Here is a 22,164-nt window from a genome sequence, read left to right as displayed (position 1 = left end):
GCTCTGAATGAATCTGTCACCTCGCCTCGCTCTGTGATCCCCAGACCAGGGCTTAAGCTGATGCCAAAGCTCTTTAGGGGGTATGGGGTACATCTTCCCACCCGAGCACTGCATGGGTTGCTGTCAGTGGCCACTTGTGATTACCACCAGTATGTCCACAACCTTCTTATAAGAGCTTTGGGGGCATTTTTAGGGCCTTTGCTGTGGCTCTAGTAAAAAATGTAAGAGCTGTATAACAAGTGTAATCTGAATGCTCTGTCCAGCTTTGGGTTTGAGAGAAGGGATAAAAATGGGTGCCGGCTGAGGAATATCAATGGGAATTTCCACAAGAAATATAGATGCTCTTTGTGGATTATGGGAGCCTTAGGTCTCCTTATGCAGCTCCAGCAGTCATGGGGGAGGCTGGCAAGACTATGGTTTTACTGACCAGCTGCATTTAGCCACTTGTCTCTGTTTTGGGCAGTCCCAGTCAGCCCTGTACCCTCTCTCCAGAGAGAAAATAAGCCTGAGGCAGGAAAAGACATACGTAAGCTTAGTTGTGTCGGAGTGGCTTTGGTTTCTTGCCTTCTGCTTTGTACTCTTGGCAGTGTGAGCAGTTCTTCACTGGGACAGACAAACTTTTTCCATCTCTTGCTGCTGCTGTTTAGTTTGTGATGCAAAGAGGCTCTGGTATTTCTGTTGCAGATTTAGTAAGTTAAAATCTCGCGGTGCACCTGTCACAGTGCGCTAGATGGCAAAAATGAATGGCTGGTCAAGCCTTCCACAGACAGCAAAATAAACCAACCTTCTGGAAAAAAGCCAATGGAAAATGCCATAAAATCGTAGCTCTTGTTAAATCAGTGTGGCTCGTGGTGCTGCTCCATGTACGTGATACATTTGTGCCATGGTAGGAGATACCTGTTTAGGTAATCTGACAAAAAGAAGGTTGACTATCAGCTTGTTAACAATAACACTGTAGATGGCCCATTGCATCTCCTGCCTCAACAAAACCCACTTCTGAACAATGTCAATACATTTATTCATGCTTCTTATGGTCAGCTTCAATGACTGGAACTGTATCTGAACTGCTAGACCTGCCCTGGAAGACTTAGAATGTGGTCACCATCCAGTCTTCATGTGTCTTCCAAACGTGATGTTTGCTCTGTGGTGTTACGAATTGGAATGAAGCAGCCAGTGTGCTCTGTGCTTCTTAAAAGGCTGAGCTATGATGGGAGCAACAAACCTGCTTCATTTGAATCCCTCAGCCACCATCGGATCTTTCATGATGCATTTTAATTAAGAATAATCTCTTTAAATGGCGACACTAGCAAAGAATGTCCAAAAATCTCTTCATCAGATTCAACCTCCCATACCATAATACCTGGCATTTATTATGAGTTGTGCTTGCTTGAGCCATGTTATGATATTTTGCAGAGGAGTTTGGTGGAAGCTGTGTCCAGCCCAGTCCTTTGGCATTTGGAAATCCTAGGCCCACGTTACATCTGCACTGCCGGAGAGGTTATTCAGTCGAGCAGCTGCCTGGAGCCAAATCCCACCTGCAAAATCTGGTCTTTGTCTGACCTGGAGCTCAATGCTTGGGTACAATGCATGTGTTACCAAGGCCTTCACTTGTCAAATAAAATATTTATAAACCCTTGATTATCTTTGTCAAGGTAAAAGACTGGGGTTTATTCTCTGTTGTTTGCTACTGGATACTTTAAATTAAATTACAGCTGAAAAAAACATACTCATTGACCTTAGAAAACTAGTGGAAAGGGTGCCTGATGCAAAAGTGTTTAGGAATGGGGGCCTTTACAGCAGCTGCAGGCTTGATCTGTATCAATAAGAACACCGGATGGAAAACCATATTTTAGGTTTATATACTACCTCAGACGCCTGGCCACAATTTTTCATTTACCTGGCCTCCAGCCCAACACCAGTCCATCCATGCACCACTCAAAGAAAATTGCTACCAAGAACCTGGGACCTGATCCCCCTCAGATCTTGAATTTTTTTGTTTGTTCGGATTTTTAAGACCTCCATCTAAGTGGCAGACGGAGCCAGCATACCGAGGTGAGGTTGTTGCTGGCCCTTGGACAATCTCTTCTACACAAGTGCCCCATTTCCTTCTGTGTCTGGAGGAAACGACTACTCACTCCTATGTTGTGGTTGTCAAACTTCACGCTTTGTCCTCCCACCTTGGTGCTCCCCTGGAGCACTCTTTGTGGCTCCTTAGCAAGAACAGTGCAAATCATTGAAAGTGCCATCTGCTTCATCTGCTGAAAGATTTCTGGCTCCCTGATGGCACAAGCCCCATGCAATATTTCCTTGGGGCCACTCTTGAACTAGAGGTGCACCTGGAGAGGTGCCACAGGAGAGGAAAAGCTGCTGGTGGTGGGTATGGTCAGGAAGCTCCTGGTACTCTGGCTGGGAAAGGGTCCTTGTCAGTAGTGAGAAAACTTGTATGCAGACCCTTTATCAGCTGCTCTGCAGGGATTGAAGTCTGTCAAGGGAGGGAGACTGCCGAGGTCAAGGCTGGGTGGGAAGGCTGGGGGCATGCAGGGTGGTCCGGGGAGCAGGTGGGAAGCCTGGCTGCTGCTGGTGGTTGTGATGTGCCGCTTCCCATGCTGCTGGTGGGCTGGCAGCAGGCACTGGCTTTGGCATGTGTTTCTGAGGCTGCTTCTGCAGGAGGAGCTGGTAAGTCAGCAGAAGACCCAGAACTGGAGTGTGTGGGTTTGACGTCATTTCTGTCAGCAGCCTTCACACGGCTTGTGAGGTCACTTCTCCCTGGGAAGCTGATTGCCCAGCAGCAGACCCAGGACCAGAATACATGGTTTTGAGGTCCCTTCTGTCAGAGCAGCTCATAGACAGCTGACAGCAGGGGACCGAGGCATGAAGTTGTGTGGTCACTCTTCGTTGGGCAACTGTTTGGCCGATGGCAGGCACATTCCTGGAGTATGTGGCCATGGCGTTACGCAGGAGTGACAGCTGTTAGGCCAGCAGGACTGCGGCCCTATCTGGGGCCCACATCAGCTTCCTGCAGTTGCTGAGGGCTATTTCTGGCACTGGAGTAGCTCCTGATGCCTGGGCCAGTTTGGGATGGGTTGCCAGCCGTCCTCTCTCCCTGTCAGGTCCTGTCACGGCTCCGGTGGCTGATGCCTTGCTGTGCACCCAAACATGTGAACAACAAAGAGGTCTCTCCAGAATCCATGTCTTTCTATGCTGTTGTGCTTGGTGTGCATCCACATGCTGCAATGCACCTTTCCCCTGCTTCTTGTTTTCCCCTCCTTCCCCCAAACTGTTAAAACCTGGAGGGCTGCAGGCGCTACACGATGGGTGGGTTATGGGTGACACACCAGGATGTACCCAGCCTGTGACACCACAACAGTGATCAGATGTGGCATTGCCCCTTGGAGAGCAAGGCCAAGGGAAAACAGCAGTCAGTAGGGGGATGCAAGCTAACCTTACTCTCTTGGATGTCTTGTCCCAGTGAGGCAGGAATTAATAAATTCTTCTTTGTCTTTTACTGACGTGGTGGGAGTTTGATGGCTGCTTCCTTAGGCCAGTCCTTGGTTGACAGATTTTAGCTAAGATGGACAAAATTCTATCAATGCTTGTACTAAAGCAACATTTGTTTCCTATCCAGTGCTGTAATTAATCTCAGATACGAGTGGCCTGAGCTTTTCTGGCATATAGATATGATCTTTTAAGCACCACATTCCTGAAAGATGCTTTTAATCGTCAGGAAGAGTAAACATTATCTAACAAAACTGGTCTAGTCACAGGTCCCCACAAGTATATTACAGTCTCTGAGGGGCTGCATGTTTTTTGTGGGAGTTTTGTTGCATTTGGGTTTATTTATTTATTTATTTATTTTATTTATAATTTTTATAGTGCAGACCTGAATGCTGTTTGCATAATTTCCAATCAAACAAAGATCTCTTATGTTTTTAGGAAGTAGTCTCTGCTCAGGATTTCTGTGTCTTGAAGAGGGAGTCCCCACCAGATACTATCAAAATCTCTCAAACTAGTTTTTAATTTCAAGGTCTTGGGATAATCTAGAGATGTTCCTCCTCGGTGCAGACCACTGTTGCAACATGAATGCAACGGGCTAAGTCTAAGTTTCTGCATGGAAGAGGAGAGCAGGCAGCGGAGCAGAGAAGGCTGCATAAGTCCCTGCTCCTCAGACCCTGGCTTTGGAAGGGCTGCACCATGGCTGGATTCACATCAGGCTTACGCTTAAAAGCATCTCCACACAGGCCAGCTTCCTACTGTTTATACAGCTGGGTTGTAACACACCAAGCTTGTACTGGGCTTTTGTCTCATCACGTGGTAAAAAGCTGAGGTTTGGTGGTATTTCTTTTGGCACGCTACCTCACAGCCGGGATATCTGAAAATGAGCAGCGTTGGTAATGGAGGAGTACCCTGTTCACATGGGCATCCCACCCCTTCTGGTTTCAAAGTACCAGCTTGTTTCGTACCCACATATTTATATTTGCTATACATCCATACATTTATAGACATCCATATATAGATACATTTTATTGAGCGGTTCTAAGAGAGGAAAAGGAAACATCTGACTCCGATGCAGATATGCACATCATCTTGTCTGTATCAACCACAGCTCTACCCGATGTATAATTTCGGCTCAGATTTGGGCAAGTAATGGAAAACAGTGAAAGTTAACAGTTGAACAGTTGACCCTTGCTTCTGTCAGAAAGGGAACACAGTACGATGCAACCCGTCCTAGGTGACCTTGGGCATGCTGGAAAGAGGTGTTTGAGACAGCAAGTACAGAAAACAAGTGGACTCTATCAACAGAAAGTACTTTGTTTAAAATGTGAAAATAGAAGTTGGGTTAGGATAGTCAAAGCGTAAAATTATGTGGTTCATAATTCATAGAAAGAAAAAGAACAGTGATGGACATCAGTAAAATGAAAGATTTGTAGGTGAGACCCTGTGAGAAGTAGGGCTGAGTCAGTGAGTAGAAAAACACTGTGGAGCTGCAGGGGCAAACTGAGAAGGTCAAAGGCATAAAATGAGATAAAACCTGAAAATGACATAAAGAAAAAAAATATGTACCACAGGTATTTTAGTTACTTCTCATGATGACCAGGAAGGGGTGGCTCACTGTTAAATGAGATGGGAAAGCCAGCAATAGGTGATGCCAAGAAGACAAAAGCACTTTGTGCCTTTATTTTTTTTTTCTTTCAGCTTTACCCATGTAATCACCAATGAATGTTGCCTAGGCTGACAGCGTTAATCTCAGCAAGCAGGACATGGAGTTTAGGGTGGAAGAAGAAGACAGCAGGATATTTTCCACTAGACTGGATCTGAGGGAGCTCACAGAAACAATCAATTAGCTGTTGGCAGTATTTTTTTGAGAACTGGTGGCTACTAGGAGAGGTCCTGGAAGCCTGGGAGAGGATAATCAGAGTGCCTGTCTTTGAAAAAAGGCAAACCGAGGGGGCCAAGGAGCTGTAGACCAGTCAGTCTACTTAGCGCATGGAAAAATGCTGGAAGAAATAATCAAGCAAATTATTTATGAGCCTCTAGAATATAGCACTGAGATAAGTAACAGCCAACAGGGATTTGTCAAGAACAAATCATGTCAAACTCACCTTATTTCCTCCTATGACAGGGCAATAAGCCTTGTGGAGAGGCAATGAATATCATATATCTTTGCTCGGCAAGGCTTCTGATGCCGTCTCACTCTGCACTCTCCTGAAGATGCCACAGGGTCGTGGACCAAGAGAGGAAGAAAACCACCCACGATGAGCCATTAGCCATGTGCCCTGTCCCCGTGGTGGGATGCATGGTGTTTTTGTGTATCCCTTTGATGGGCAAGGGAGGGCAGAGGGATCAAGGGAGGAGAGGTGGGGAGACCACAGGAAGGCAGGGGTTCAACATGCTTGTGGGAGGCAGTGGGGAGAACTGGAGGAAACGGGATGTGGTTCAGTAAAGCAAGGGCAAAGGACTGGTTTTAAGTAGGAATAAACAACAGACATCCTGGGTGACAAACAGCAAAATGGTGGGTCAACAGGAGAAAAGGGTCTGCTGGGGCTGGAGAGCATCACAAGCTGAACACAATGCGTGGCTGTGGAAAAATGAAACGCCTCAGCGGGTGAAGCGAAGGGGGGAATCACAGGCAAGTAAGGCTTTCTGCACCACTCAGTGCTAGCAAGGGCTCAGCTGGCAGTGTCTGCCTCGGTGTGAGCACTGCTGGTCAAGAAAAATATGGATTAATTGGCAAGAGTTCAGCTGAGAGCGCTGGGGGCGATGTGCAGTCTGGGGAGCATGTCCTGCATGGGAGGGGGGAAGGAACGGGGTTTATTGAGGCTGAGGCTCCCCAAATGGTGGGTGTGGGACAGCGGGGGCGAGGTGATGCTCTCCCTGCTGCAGCCAGGGCTAGGAGCTGTGGCTGCCTGTCAGGAAGGGACTGGGAGGTTGGAAATGAGAGAGATGGATGGTCAAGGTGCAAAACGCTGGAAGAAAGCATGTGACTGGAGGAAGGAGGTGGGCTGGCCGCTGTGGGGAAGAGTTTGGGCACAGCTGATCCCACTGGGTGGGCAGACAGGGTGGTCCTTGGGGCTCCTTCCAGCCCTCATTTGGGGGGGGTGGGGTGGTGGAATTGGTGAGGGGTGTGTTTTTGTCTTCCTGAAGTTTTTTTCCTTCAGCCTGGGCTTTGTGCCGCACGAGGATGCTCTCCAGAAATCAGAGCAGGCTGCTGCTGCCTCGTCAGCATTTGGGATACGCTTCTGTCGACATGCCAAAACGAGACCTGTGTTAATCAGCACAACGGGGAGATAATTAATTATTCTCAGCACCTTCTCAATAGAAATGTTAGAAAGGAGGGCTAAACCGTTCCCGCTGTCCCCCTGTAATCCTATGCCACGGCTGGCTTTATTGGCTCTAAGGGGAAAAGAGGCACATTTGCTTTCCCGCTGATACGACGTTAAGCATGCTCACTTCACAGGCGCGTACAGATGGAAGTGTAATTGCATGGAAGGTGAATTGATTGCAATTAACCTCGGGACTTGGCCTCGAGCTGGGGTGTCCCACCTTCCTCCCTGGGAAAGTGCCATCAGGGGTATAACGTGTGGCTGATGAATACGTATATCATGGCATGAAACACATACGTTATGGAAAAAAGTACATAAATCATCTAGGAAAACACATATTATACTGAAATGATCAAATTATAAATGAAGCACATAAATCATGAGATTACACCGTTGGATTGTATCAGGGACCATAAATTATGTAGTGAAGCCTGAGGTTCACTGAGAGGTTCATGAAAATAATGAAATGGGACTCATATAACTTAAGGAAAATGCCGTTATCTCCATGAAATGCAAACACAAATATCCAGCCCGACCCGCATGTATTTCTGCAACATTTTCTATCAGAAAGGCTCACAACAATAGGGCCAGTGGAGCACAATAAGCCCCAAGGAAGCCTCCCCTGCTGAAGCAAACAACGATTACACATTAAAAAGCATGTTCGAAAGATAAGTTTGTAAGGAAGATAAAAAGTCTCCAGCAGGGCTGATAGTTGGACGGCGAAGCTGCTCCAAAGGTTGGCGACACGCGAGCAAGCTGAAAAAGCCTCGCTTCTAAGTGCAAAAAGCAGGGAGAGTTATTCTGCGAGCAGTCGCTTGATTTCCTATTGATGGAGAGCGCGGGGTGCTGGGGCTGGTGGGGCGCTCGGGATGGTGGCTGGAAATGGGCTCAGCAAGGTGCTGCCCTGCAGCTGCAGCTAGACAATTAAAAGTTAACATGAAAAAAATTCAAATCGATACGCTCTACAATTGGAAGCCAATGGACTTCAGGAGAAAAAAGGGGAAGGGGATATTGAGTGCAGACATTTCGTACCTGATCTTCTGCTGCTTTTTGCTTCTATTGGTCTATTTTCCATTCCTTGCTCACTCCCCAAAATAATTTGCTTTTTAACCCCCTCCCCTAGGTTGGTTGTTCAAACAGAGAGAATTCAGCAGAAGAAAGGCCAATCCAATAAAATACAGGCTCCTCATTTATTTTTTCAAAATACAGCTTTGTCGTTAATCAAACAAGCAGTCATGAAAGAGACCGGCTGACCTTTGTCTGCTCCGGGATCCCATGGAACGGGATGAGTCAGGGTGTTGGGTTTTTTCCTAATCAGTCAGTGTGTGAGTGATGTTGGTGCTGCAGCATAGCTGCAGGATTTACACCCGGCCTCAGCGTGGCTGAGCTGTTATGGTTGGTACGTGTGTACTAGGGGATTCCTTAGTCATAAACAAAGTGTTTGACCCATTTCATTCCTCAGGGCAAGCGCAAGCTGGAGCCAACTGAATTTATGTACTGGGAATGTCTGGTTTATGGCTGACCCTGGAGGGGCACTGACTCAACCTGTTTCTGGCTGAAGATGCTAATAAGGTTGCAGAAGATGTCTCAGGTGGGCAGCAAAACTAACATTTCAGGGAGAGTGCCTAAAATGTTTCATGGTACATAGCCATAATTTTTAATTAGCAAGCATACCAGATGCAGCGCCCGCTAATACGCAATAACAAAATCCATCTTCAATAGCAAAACTGTCTTCAACTTGGATGCTCAGCTCCTGTAAGAGAGTGCTCCTTGCTGATTTATTTTGGTGAGCTTGGGATGGGAACCTGGGTTTGTATCGTGGGAATATAAATACGCTTTCGAAGAAAGAATGTGTTTTGGACTGCTAATCCCTGGGAGGGGGAGGGCTGCATCAGCCTCCTAACCAAAATCAGTTGGTTAAAAATAAATAAATGGTTGAGCCTGCTAGGTATGAGCATAATCATTTTACTATATGATCTATGCGTTTCATTAGTTGAGGTACACATTTTGCTATAATAAATGTGCTTCAGCAAATGATCTATGCATTTCTTTCTGGAATGTATGTGTTTCACTGGAAAAGGTATGTGTTCATCAGCTATGAGTAATGCTCCTAATGGCACCGCATTATATTGCTCGGCTGGTATCGGCGCAGCATTACACATCCATTCCCTCACGGCTGCGGAGACGCCAATTCGGCAAGACAGCACGTATCAGGCCCTGTCACTCCCGTGTGGTGATGCTGCACGGGCCAGAGGGCTCTGGCGCCAAGGGAATGGCGTGAAGGAGGGGAAGCGAGAGGGCTCATGCGCGCTGCCTGCCTGCTGGGCATGCATTAGAAGTGCGAAAAGCAGAGAAGGTGGTTGCAGCAGGCAGGCTGGGCTTTGGCAGCACACGCGAGGGGTGAGCTCGTGGGGATGCAGTGGTGCATGCAGCCGGGGGTTCGCTCTGTCCTCAAGCACTCGGCAGTCCTTTCTGCTCCCCCAGCAAAGAGTAGGGCGATTTCTTTCACTTCCCAAGCTTGCCCAATGCAGCAGCACCCTCCTACAGCTCCTGTGGGCCAGCCCCTACCAGAGGCCCTGCAGAGGCATCCCCATCACTGCTCCAAACTTTGGATTTCCCCTCGTCGTGTTCCTTGGCATCACCGCTGCCTTGTGGGAACAGCCCCTGCCAGCACCTGAGGTAACTAAGACTACGCAAATAATTCAGAGGTTTCCTAACTGCTTGATAATCCCCTCCCCCAGCGAGGTTCCTCGCCCATTACAGCATTGTTATTCACTTGTAATGACATCGCTTATTACAGCAGAATACATATTAGTCTTAGCCATAGGACTAATGATTTGTATCTGAGCCTTTGTTTTAAAATCACTTTTCATCAATACATTCCTTTTTATACGTAGAGTTTTATATAATTCATTACACATACTTCCCTTTCTTGACCTATTTTGTTGTACCCTGCATCTATCACTGTAGACACTATTCTGCTCCTGAAAAATTCCTGCCTTTTCTACTTTCCATTAATATGCTCAGAAGCTGCAGTTACGTGTATTTTTTATATTATCTTATAGTTTTCTCCCCTCCGTCTGAAAAGATTCTGGAGAGGATTGTAAAATCTGAATGAATCTGAATTAATTAGGAGCTCTATTGATGTTACGTAATGCTTGTTTCAGTTTACCCAGTATGTTTTCTGATTAGTTCCATTGCTTTCTCTCTCTCTCTTTCTCAAAAAAAAAAAAATTTAAACATTTCATGGTGTGTCATTTGTTAGCAGCAGTTTTAAAGGAAACCATTTCTGATGGAACTAGTTCAGCGCTGAAATAAGGCTGAGTGTAGCTCACACTCCAAACTGGGTCAGCTGGGAACATTGGAGACCATTAGGAGACCTGAAGTATCTGTTTTCCACGAAGGAATAAATATTTTGGGTCAGGTCCTCAGCAAGTGTAAGTTAGAATAGGTCACCAATTTATAAGCAGTTCTGGATATACGTTGTTATATGCACCTCTCGGTAATGTGCCAGTCACCGAGCAACAGGATCATCATTAAGGGCCTCATTAAGAGTGGGTAATGATAGTCTCTTTTGCCTGGGAGTTTGGGAAGCGGCAGTGTCATGGATGAGCCCGGTACTCTGGATGTTTTTGTCACCCCTTGGCCTCTGTGTTGGTGTGGCACCTGTGGGCTCAGGGGAGGGAGAGACCCCCCCTGTGCTGGGCTCTGTGTGTGGTCCCAGCCCAAGGGACCCAAACCAGAGAGGAGAAGGGGGCTGGGAATGCACCCCTGGGCCCGTAGCAATGGGCTTGGGGCTGCAGTGGGGGTCCCGTGGGGTCTCCCATTGCTTTTGCCCACCACCTGGCGCTGATGCAGCTGACCCTGGCAGGAGCTTCTCACACTCTGCAGCTCCATGCCAGTCTCCCTGGAGGAGGGGGACCTGGCTGGAGCATCGTGGGCTCCTTGAAGCTGAACTTCAGGTCCCACCCTTGTCTTCCAGTGGGGTGAGCTCTCCCCTACCTCCATCTCAATGTAATTTCTCACCACCTTTTTCCCAGCCTGGTGCCTAGGGGTACGGTGTGACCGTGCCTAAGGGTGTTGTACAGCAGCTTTGGGCCTGTGGCTGTAGGGCACAGTATGTTTGTGAGGGGAGAGCGGGGCTGAAGGTGCTGTCACTGGTAAATGTTGCAGCTGCTGTGGTTGATGAACACACTGTGGACTCGCTGCTGGTCTGCAGTGCCCTCCTTCGCTCTCGAAAAGATGATGGAAGATGCTCTTGCTTCCTCCCCAAACAGCACAGCTCCCAGCTTGTCTCTTCCTTCAGCTTTTTTCCCTGTCCTATTTCATTCTGGGCTTGCAGGGCACATCAGGTTACCTGCCAAATATTTGCTGAATCAGGACTATGATTTGTGTACTGGCTTCTCCATACTCATTTGCTGACTATAAATTCTTTGCGTAGACTCTGGGACACGTTTTTTTTAATTTGCTGCGAATTGCTGTATCCTTTTCAGATGTTTTTGCTACCATAGCATTATGGTTATGAAATGAAGTTCAAAGAACACTGGTGGGAAGGAGATAGACTGAAGCATTACTTTGGCTTCTGAAGCATCTATAGGTTTTGAAAATAAAAAAATAAGGTGGGTGGGTGGGTGGTGGGAGCGGGAATCAGATTATACAGATGACCACAAATCCTAAATTACTCTGGTGTTTTGGTCATCATCTGCAACCCCAGTGGGGAGATAAATCAATGTGCTGCAGCTGCAGACAGCTATCTGAGTCAGGGCCAGGACAGCTTGACTGGAGCGGCACGGCGAAGTCCAGTGACCGCTATCACAGGAGGTTTCCTGAAAGTGTGGAGGGATGGGGGAAGGACAGGGCGGAAATGAATCCATAAAACAATATTCCAAGTTAGCCTGACATTTTTATGAATTCAAACGTATCTGCGGTGCCTGACATTTGCAAACGTGATGTGCTCCTGCCTGTTTCCAATCTCTGAAAGCGATGCAGAGCGAAGGAGGTTGTAGTTGTCCGAATCTGCTTTGCTTGGTGCACTCAGCTGCTTCTTATTAGAACATGATTTAATGTGCATGGCAACAGTAAAACTACTAGGTTTATGTTCTTTTAATCTCAAATGGAAGCTAAACTTGGGGTTTCTAAAATGTGAAAAACAACTGTGATCTAATACAAGATTCTTGAAGGCTGTAATACTGGGCTCTTGTCAGGGTAGAAAATCTTTAGTAATAGTGTCCCAGATTGTTGAGATAAAGTATTTGCAATGATAATTTATTTTTTCTTAAAACTGTGGAAAGAATGTTGTGTAAACTACAGTTGGTCTGCCTCTTCCTGCAGTTTCCTTTACTTTTCTACCTTATATGCTGTTAATTTTGGAATATATCTTCAGGGATTCTTAGAATAGTCTGATTAATTAGTGTTTAGTTCTTATCCTTTTTGCTTTGGATCTACAAGGAACAGCCTCAATGGGTTAATGATTGTCCAATATCTGTCACAGGCCATCTTTTCTGCAAATTCATTTTCCATGTGTGATGATCACACCCAATTGTAGACCTGTGGCTGCAAAAGGGTTGAACAACATGCTCAAGCATCTCTGTAATGGGTGGCATTCTCATGCCAAATGATTTCAGAGTACTATCAATGCCAAATATATTCCTGGCTTTAAATACTGTTTTCCCCCTCATTGTGCTTATAAGCTCTGCTTTCCTTGCCATAACTCAGTGTTTGGAGTGGCTAATGACAGCTGCTGCTGCTGCATTTTAATATGTCTAGTGGGCAAGTACATGTATATTCCGCTGAGATGCTCCCTGCCTCCTATTCTTCCCCCTCCCCCCCCCCCCCCCCCCCCATCAAACAGTGGGCCGACAAAGGCAGAGATGGATTTTTATTTTTCGTCTCAGGATTGGTGACGCAATACCAGATATTGGTGGGGTTAAGGCAGAAACCCCTCCGGAAAAATGGGTTCTTGTGGAAATGGCCGCAGAGGTCCTTTCCTGGCACCTGCTCCAGGCACTCGCAATGGGTTGAGGTCTCTGGACAGAATTCTGGATTTTGAAACCTTTACAGCACAAACCAAGAGAAAAGCTTGGAAACAGCATCAGCTGTAAGGCAATTTCCATGTGGTGTTTTTGAAACGTAAGTACAGGCTGACCCTCCCACCCTTCAGGCATACGGGAGGTGAGTGGATGGAGAAAGAGAGAGCAAGAGAACATGGCACGATCACCAGTCAAATCAACCATTTCCCTGCTGATACCACTGGTTTCTCTAATTTCTTTTATACTTAACGTTATGGAAAGGATGAAGTGTTTCAGACCTCCTTTGTCAACTACTCTAATACATCATTTATAAGGACTACTTAGTAAAACCTTATTGATTGCACCTCAGATCTTCATAGACTAATATCACAGCTGAAAACTGTGATTTATGAACATTTTTGAGTCGTAAGTAATACTAACAGGGCAGAGGTTTTGTGGGACAAGCCCACAGAAGAGTTAAAGAGTTTTCCCTGCGTGAACCAAGAATATGTAGGAAAAATGTATCATTGAGGTCTTTATCACTGAAAAGGATTTGACAGCGCACTGATATACTGTCTAAGACTTTTACAGGTGCTGGTATGGGGTTCTCCACCAGTATCGAAAACCCCTCCATATTTGATTTCTCCTTGTGCTGCCTGAGCAAGATGATGCATGAACAAGGAGGTGCCTGTAAGGGGGAACCGCGCCCCTCCGAACCCCAGAGAGGGCTCTTGGGGAACCAGTGTGTGCCCTCTCCCAGTAGTTTGCTGGTTGGCTAAAGGAAAATTGCTGGTGGGTCACACGTGCCTGGGGGCAAATGTCTGAAAGCAGGTCATTTTGACAGAGTTTTCCAGAAATTCAGTGTGGTGGTTATTCCAGAGGGGAGAAGTGGGGGAGCTGAAAGTCTTCAGAGAGCCACAGCTAGAAGTTTCACCATGATCCTAATTACCATCACTGATGGATTACTCAAGCTAAACTTCATTCTTCTTCATCATCATCATCATCATCATCATCATCATCATCATCATCATTCATTTTGAGGCAGGATTGGTAAGGGTTACATGTATTTACCCCACAGTTAGGATTTTAACAAGATTTAAACCCTCAACAAGATGACAAAGCAGAGAAATTTATTGGACTGCTCTTCTACAAAGCCGCTGGTGCCTCATATCAAAAGCTCTCTCACATGTGATAACCAAGAGCAGGACTTCAATTCTATGGACCTTTCTAAGGACGGAAAAAATACCCCCACCCAACAGTCCTCAGGGTCTGGTCATAACCTTTGGGCTGCATGTTCACGGCAAGACTGGAGAGCTCTTGTAACACCCCATTTGGTGTCTGAAATACCATTTGGAGCATGAAGCTGCTCCAAAAACATACGGTTATGTCACAGCAATCAAGTATAATCAAATCCAAGCTTCCTTCTGCAATTTGCAATTGCATTTGGATGGGGTTTTTGTATAAGCCATTGTGTCATACCAGTAATGCAGGTTGATTAATTCAGGGGATAACATGATGCCACGTTAGCCTTACAGCACAGTTGCTGCCTGGGTTTGCTCCAAGAGGAACCCCACATAATTAACATGACTCTCACCCTTTCACTTTTAACATGCTTCCTAATTAAGCTCTCCAGGATCTGAACTTCACTTTCTGGCTGCAGTGGCTGCAAAATGATTTATCCCCTGATGATGGTCACTAGCGCCAACCTCGCTGTCAGGGAGGCACGCTGATGCATTTAACTCTTTGAATTATTTTATCCCTTCTCTCCTGTTTAAGTATAGAGGTATGGGGCAAAACCTTACATTTCAAAGCCAGAACGTAAATGTGCAAATCTACCTATAGGCCATCTCTTACCCATTTGCGTATAATGGATGTATACATAAGAAATTATAAGGATGCGTATAAAAAGCCTTTGACCTGTAATTAGCCTATGTTGCTGTTTAAAAAAATCTTTATGTCACTCCATTTGCAGATTAATTAAACCTAATAGGTGTAATGAAACGCAAAGAGAGCCGATTGCTTTGTAGAGATTTAGTATTGATTTGTACGCTAAACCAGCTTTAGTGGATTTTAAACAATTATTGTCAATAGATAAATTTCTGCAATAACTGTTTTATGTATAAAAGGGTCATATTGAGGTACAAAGTCTACTTATATATATAGTGGACAATTAACCCCCCACACACCTCATTTGTATTTACACAGCACCTCCAGATCTTTGGCCGAAAGGTGCTGTTTACACAATATTATTTTAATTTCACATGAAAAATGTGCTACCATGAAGCTAAACATTCATCATTACCCGGGCGTGCTTTCCCCTTCTGTGGGGGGAAGTGCCATCAACTACTGACACAGGCTTTCTGCAGATAGCATTGGCTGGGGAATAGCGGTCACGTACCGGAGAAATCCCATTTCCAAAAAACCACTGGCTGTGGAGGTGCCCAGGGGCCGGAGGGGCCCCAGGTACCGCAGCCCCCAAATTGGGTTGGGCTTCTGCCTTCCAGAGTCGTGATTCCCTGGCTGAGCAGGCGGCGAAGGCAGGCAGCCCTGCCTGCCTGCATCCCTCGCAGCTGCCGAAATGGGAAGGACGTGGAGCCAGCGATGATGAGGAGGGTTCGCATGAATCCCCAGAGCCAGCAAGCAGCGTTTCCTAATTGTCAGCTGTGCTGCACTGGGCTTGTTTAAAATAATTAGTGTGGCGGCTTAAACAGACTGGGGGTGGCGGGGGGGGCAGTTGGGGGGGGCTTTTTTTTTTTTTTTCCTAATCCCTCTGCATGGGTTTTTATCAGTTGCTATCAGCTCCCTGCTCATTTCTGACACCGTCACTCTGCCAGGTGGGGGGGAGGGGGAGGGGGGAGGGGGAAGAAAGGTATTATATTTTAAGTACACGAACGCAGTCAGAAAGAAACAGGATGAACCAGCCCCAACATACGCGATGGATGGAAACAATACACTCAATACATGGAAACGATATTATTTAAAAAAAAAAGGGGGGGGGGCTGTATAACAGGAAAATCTGCTTTCTCCTCTTCCTCCTCTTTTTCCTCCAAGAGGACTAGCTGGAATCTTTCTTAATTACTGCTTATTTCAATGACAGAATTGTAATTTATCATTTAGTTGTAATTTGACATATGTTCACACCTTTGCCATTTCCAATTTCCTCCTTCACTCTAATTGTCTGCCTGGCTCGCCTGTCACGCGTGCCTCCTGGGATTAATTCGAGCTGTCTGTCTGCAGCGGGCTACCGGCGCGCTCGGGGCTGCCGCCACTGTGACAGTGTCAATGCGCGCACCGTTTAGCCAAGGCATTACCCGGCCGTCATGCCCCCGCCCTTCCTCAGCCCCCAGTGTTTATTGTTTAGCCCGTTTTTTGCATTTGTGACTTTTTGGGGTTTTATAAGACTCTAATTACGCTCCCTGGCTGTCAGCTGAAAGGAGAGGAAACCTTGCCGTAATTAGTGGGAGGGGGCCCTGGCAGCGGGGGATGCAGAGACCGGTAGATGTCTCTCGCTCTGCCTTGAAAATACACACCGGCTTTAAATACTCTGCCTTCATTTTCCTCTGTGGCTGTTTATGCTCCACTGTCCCACTGATGTGGCCTCAGTAGAGCTATCGCACCCTCCTTCCCTGGCTTTTGGTCTCCCTGGCCCCGATTACCCACTTTGACACGCCGCACCCTGCTTCAGCATCCTCTTAAAACAAGCTTTCCATGGCCAGGTCCTGCTGCACCTTGGTGCAACTCCACTGGCCAGGGGTGAACTTGGCCCAGGATACGTTTGCTTGCCGAGGATGGTAAAATAGCAGGGAAGGGCACTGTGTGCCCAACACTGAGTATACACTGTGGCTAAAAATTAACCTGTGCTTTGGTCACCCAGGAGGTGTGGCCCACGCATCTTTCCCCATGGCCGGTCATGCTGTGCTCACACTGAGCTGATCTCCTCATCCTTGTACATCTCCAACATGCAAGGCTGCTGCGGCTGGTCCAGAGAGGCTGCTTGTTTTACCAAAGTGTTGCAAAGTAACACCAAAAATTAGATTCTCAGCCATGCTTTTCACAGGCAACAGCTGAATTCACACTGTGACTTGTTACCTGGGCTCCTTTTCTCCGTCCCACCCAGATCTCTCCCAGAGGCTCCCCTGCAAGTCTGTGAAGCACACATGGATGCCATATACCTTTCTTCAGCAGGGCATCTGAAGATGCACCCCGTTTCGCCCATGGGGGACCACCCTCAGGGCTCCTCTTACACATAAAGATGGCAGGAGAAAGCTGTTCGGTGTGTCTGCTTTTTTTTTTTTTTTTTTTTTTTTTTTATTATTTATCTTTCAACCTTTGCCCAAAAGGACAGAAAACATCAATTCTTTTCCTAATTTTCCTGGGAGATTTTTTTCCACAGACATAGGTATGTGGGCCAGGGCTGTCAGCAGATGTTTCACAAGAGCAGTTTCAACCCCAGCCCCCAAAAGGGAACTTATTTTCCCCAAGAGAAACCTGACTCTACCAACTGGCTGAGCAGATGCTTTGGACGGTTTGAAGGCAGAAAGCAGGCATCACCCTCTACCTTGATTATCATTATCTTCTATTATGCAGCCCCCCGGATCCCCACGTCTTTGTTGTGGTTTAACCCCAGCCAGCAGCTAAGCACCACGCAGCCACCTGCTCACTCCTCCTGCGGCAGGATGGGGGAGAGAATCAGAAGAGTGAAAGTGAGAAAACTGGTGGGCTGAGACGAAGACAGTTTAGTAGGCAAAGCAAAAGCTGCACACACAAGCAAAGCCAAACAAGGAATTCATTCCCCACTCCCCACGGGCAGGCAGGTGTTCAGCCATCCCCAGGAAGGCAGGGCTCCATCACGTGTAATGGTGACTTGGAAAGACCAACTCCATCGCTCTGAATGCCCACTCTTTCCTTCTTCTCCCCCCAGTTTTTATTGCTGAGCCTGACACCATACGGTATGGGATAGCCCTTTGGTCAGTTGGTGTCAGCTGTGTCCTCTCCTAAGTGTTTGTGCACCCCCAGCCTGCTCGCTGGTGGGGTGGGCGAGAGGTGGAAAAGGCCTTGGCTCTGTGCAAGCGCTGCTCAGCCATGACTAAAACACCCCTGTGTTATCAACACTGTTTTCAGCAGACATTCAAAGCATAGCCCCATACCAGCTACTGTGAAGAAAATTACCTCTATCCCAGCCAAAACCAGCATACCTTCCACTGTTTCCTCTACATCGTTGCTTTTGATACTCAAGTGAAGAAAGGTAAAGTAAGGAAAAGAGATAAACTACCTATTCCAGCTGTTAAGTGAAGCCTGAAAATGCTGAACAGAAAGGTTTAAAAAAAAGAAGTAAAATATTTATTCATTTTCCAGTGAATTCAAATGTCTCATCCATCAGTACCTGCAGGCACAGAAGAGAAACTTGCAGAAGCCACAATAAATTGGCCAGCACCGTGCCCACTCTAGGGATGTGGATGCTGAGGAAGGTGAGTTTTGGAATGGGCTCACCTGCACTGCGTACTGCATGCTCAGTCCCCACACATAACCTCGATGAACAGTGAGCTCTGACCGTTGCCTTTATTTTTATCTGCTCTTCTCAATGGCGTAGCCTCAGGTAAGTGCTTTAAGCCCACTCTTGATGGCTCAAGTGCCTTAATAGATGCCTTAAGTATATAAAATTAAGACAATACCCTGAAAACACATGCCCAGACAATCGACGCAATTCCTCCCTCAGTCCTCGCTCTGGGCCATCCTGAGCCATTCCTGGCATCACCTTGGCAACACACCATGGGAACAGCCCAACTGGAGAGTGCAAGCTAGAGGTCAGTGCATCTTGGCACGTTCAAATCCCAAAGGAATCCATTTCAGAGCCAAGGGACACTGGGGAAACAAATCAACCTAAACCACCCCCCCCCCCCCCGTTTAGCTGGGGATAAAAAAGCTGTTGTTGGCAGCACTGTGAGAGGTTGGCAAGATGCTGCCTTTTGGAAACGCCTGGGTCAAGGCCATTTACTATGGTGTGAGCGGGCAGGAACGCTCCTCAGAGCCCAAGTAGGCAGAGCAACTAACACAGCGCTGCTGGAAAATATTGAATGCCTTGTAGGAGGCAAGACTGAATGGATTTACATTTATTTAGATTTTTTTTCTCCCTTTCAATGTCTGCTTCCTACACCACTGACCTTTTAAAATTATTTCAGTACTTACTGACTTTGTTTTCTGCGTGTTGGTGTTGAGCGGGATTTTTATCTTCCAGCTTCCTGCCTTTTGCCGTCTAGGATGGCCAATCTTCTCAGGCAGTTTGGTTTGAACACCGAGATTTTTCTGAAGTGTCTACAAACTTTTAGGAGCCACCATTTCTGGCCGCCTTAGCTGCCAAATCACGAGCAGCTTGTGAAAATACAAAGTGCCTCAAGCTGAGTTCTAGAAAAGAAGGTCCTCCAAATACTTAGTTACATGCTTCAGCCTTGGTCTAAAGACTGGGGTATGAGGTGCTTATGATTTAATATTAGATCTTTGCTATATTTATGGCCTATTTCATATACTGGAGCTATTTTGCTGGAAATGGTGTTGGAAATCAATGTACTCATTAGAAGTTGATGCTAAGTGCTTTTGAAAATTCACCTTCTTTTTCATTTCTCCTAGCTATCAATTTTGTTTTTGTTTTAAACCTGACTTCCCGAGGCCTTATTCATTAATAGATAAGCAGTCATAAGTAGGTTATGAGCATACAGTAGGCTCATCTTCCATGTCGGCATACCCAGTGCAGTTTTTACCTGGAAATAAATCTGATTTTTCAAGGATGGGGAACACCTTCAGCTCACAGGGGGTCTCTGAAAAATGCATGCTTTCACTGTATCTGTGACAGGAATGACAAATGCCAAATGGCAAGGAAGGAGTCAGTCCAGACCCCAGCTGGAAAACAACCTTACAGATAGTTGTCCTCTACAGTACCAGCTGCAGTGCTCCGTACTGTCAATGGGGAGGGTAAAAGGGATAAAATAAGTGGGCTGAAACCTGAAATTCTGAGGGAGCAGAAGAAGGTGCTGACTTTTGTATAGTTTTTTTTTTTCTTTTTAAATTTTTACCCTACTTTTTGGGCATTTATTGTCTCAGCAGTGTTATTCATTCACTTGTGTCACAGGAACAGCAGATGCTTCAGTACTGGCCCATCCCAAGTGGTCTGTAACACACATTTAGGAGGAAACCCCCTCTCACTAGTAACTCAAACCCCAAACCTTGCTAGTCATTCACAGCTGCTGTAGGGCTAAATAGTCAGCGTAGGTACACCCGCTACACCCCATAAACCTACCCAGAGCTGGCAGGAGTAAGGTCTGCCTGAGCAGTACACCCCGAGCCTGTTGGCTGGGCACTGGGTTCCCCAGTCTCTTGGGAGAAGTTTAGTTTCAGTTGAAGAATTTGCCCAGAGCCATGCAAGAGGATAGCAGTGGAGTGCTACCGAAACAGCCATGGGTGGCTTTTCTTTGGTGCTCCCTCTATCCTCTCTTTAGATTTCAACAAAAACCTCTGTTAATCCTGTTGCTGCTAATGAAACATGCTGCTAATGAAACAAAAGAAAGGGGAAGAGACCTCAATAATGCTTGACTGAGAGGCCTTCCAAGCCCTTTGCTGTATGCTTTCTGAGCTTGTAGTAGTTTGGCATTGCTCTAGCTCCTACTTGAACGTGGTATAGTGCTCTTATAGATACTTGCTCAAGAACAGGTGTAGAAAACTCCTTGGTGTATCCTCAGTATGCAAGTTTGCATCCCTATAAATTGAACCTACTTATGTTTTGAAATAAAAAGAAAACCCCAACCCAACCAACCACAGTAGCTGTCTGTAAGAATATGAAATACTTCTTATAAATAATGGAGGAAAAAGCCTCTTTCATTCTTGCATGGAAAAAGAAAGCTGTAATAATTTTGCTTTGAAGAACACGCTCGCCTCTGTCCCTTAACCTTCACACAGAGAACAAGCACCAGCATCTTGATCCCTAAATGTAATGTTCTGGGAAACTATAAGACGGCAAAATCAAGACGGTGTACTCAGAAATTGTTTTTGTGCACTAAAATATAGTGGTTGCCAGTGGTGCCCACTATAAAATTTTTATATGTAGAAAGTGGCAGGCTATCACACTTTTTATATATGCATATATAAAAGTGACAGGCAGAGGAATAGGATGCCTGAAGCTGTAGGATATGAGTGTTATAGGCCACAGTCCTTTTATTTTTATTTTTATTTCATCTCGATGGGGAAGTTTTCTGTCATTAGCACAAAAACGCAACACAAATATTTTCTTCTTTTGAGGCCTGAACACACACAGAGACCTTCCTATTTTCATCCAGACATTTAGTACTGCTGCTTGCTGCTTGTTAGCATTTTGGGGTGAATTATGGCAGGCTGTGGGGCTGGTTCTGGCAGCCTGGACCCTGTGTTCCTCCCGCATGGCTCAAGCGCCCTGGGCACGGCCAGGGGGAGCGCAGACGGGAGGGTGGTCACCAGCACCTGCCAGGTAAAGCCTCACAATGTTTGAGAGCTGCTGGAGATGCTGTTTCTAGTCTTGTGGTTTCTATTCCTAGGCATTTTTAAGAACTTAGAGAATGAGTGCAGAAACAGGGGAGGTAAAAGGAGGAGATATAGCAAGGGACATGGAAGCATCACCAGCCATCCATCTAGTCCATAGCACGGTTTCTGGCAGCACCAGCAGCACTGGAGGCTTCAGGAGAATAAGTGGGAATCCCTTACGTGGGGAAACTTGCTGTACAAGTTCACCACCCATTTTCAAAGACAGACATTCCCAGCCACCTTAAATCCAGCATTTGCCCAGGTCTAGTTGGGCTGTTGAAATTCCTGCAGTAGTCCTGGTATGCAGAAGGTCCTGGTCACCCCAGGGCATGCAGGTGGCTGTGGCTGTTGCAACATATTAGCTGGTGCTGTGGCAGTGACGGTGCCTGCTGGACTCCGATGTACTGTCACATGTTTCATGCCATGGTAAGAAGGCGGCATTTGCAGGATGTAAAGCTACCGTTTTGTCAGAAATGTCTCATCTTTTGGACCTGGAAATTACATTTGTGTGGAAGCTGAGTACCTCAGGGACTAAGGCCAGGTGGAGAGCAGTTTGGGTTGGGGGAGACATGGAAATCCCACAGCACAGGTGCAGACATATTACTGATGTTTTTGGGATGTGCTGGACTTGCCTTTGTGTGCTGTACTTACATTTCCTTGTCTGGGATACCCCAGACAGAGGTATGGGAGGTCTACACGTGTGTACATGTCCGTGAGCACATAGACACAGAAATACAGACCTTTGTGTGCACATTCAGACTGAAATGGTTTCCAGCCACCTACAAATACTT

General features: G+C 46.4%; 1 protein-coding gene across 1 annotated transcript in view; it reads left to right on the top strand.

Moving 5' to 3' along the window:
* Positions 1–14,824, top strand: part of CXXC4 (CXXC finger protein 4) — a 57,009-nt gene extending 42,185 nt beyond the window's left edge. The window contains exon 4 of the mRNA XM_056349829.1: positions 12,716–14,824. Coding sequence (XP_056205804.1) covers positions 12,716–12,724 — 9 coding nt within the window. The 3' untranslated portion in view covers positions 12,725–14,824. The remainder of the gene's footprint in view (positions 1–12,715) is intronic.
* Positions 14,825–22,164: the final 7,340 nt, after the last annotated feature.

This window comes from Falco biarmicus, chromosome 1, assembly GCF_023638135.1.
Source record: "Falco biarmicus isolate bFalBia1 chromosome 1, bFalBia1.pri, whole genome shotgun sequence".
Taxonomy (NCBI): domain Eukaryota; kingdom Metazoa; phylum Chordata; class Aves; order Falconiformes; family Falconidae; genus Falco; species Falco biarmicus.
Note: the sequence above shows the minus strand (reverse complement) of the source record. Positions and strands in the feature narration are given on the sequence as shown.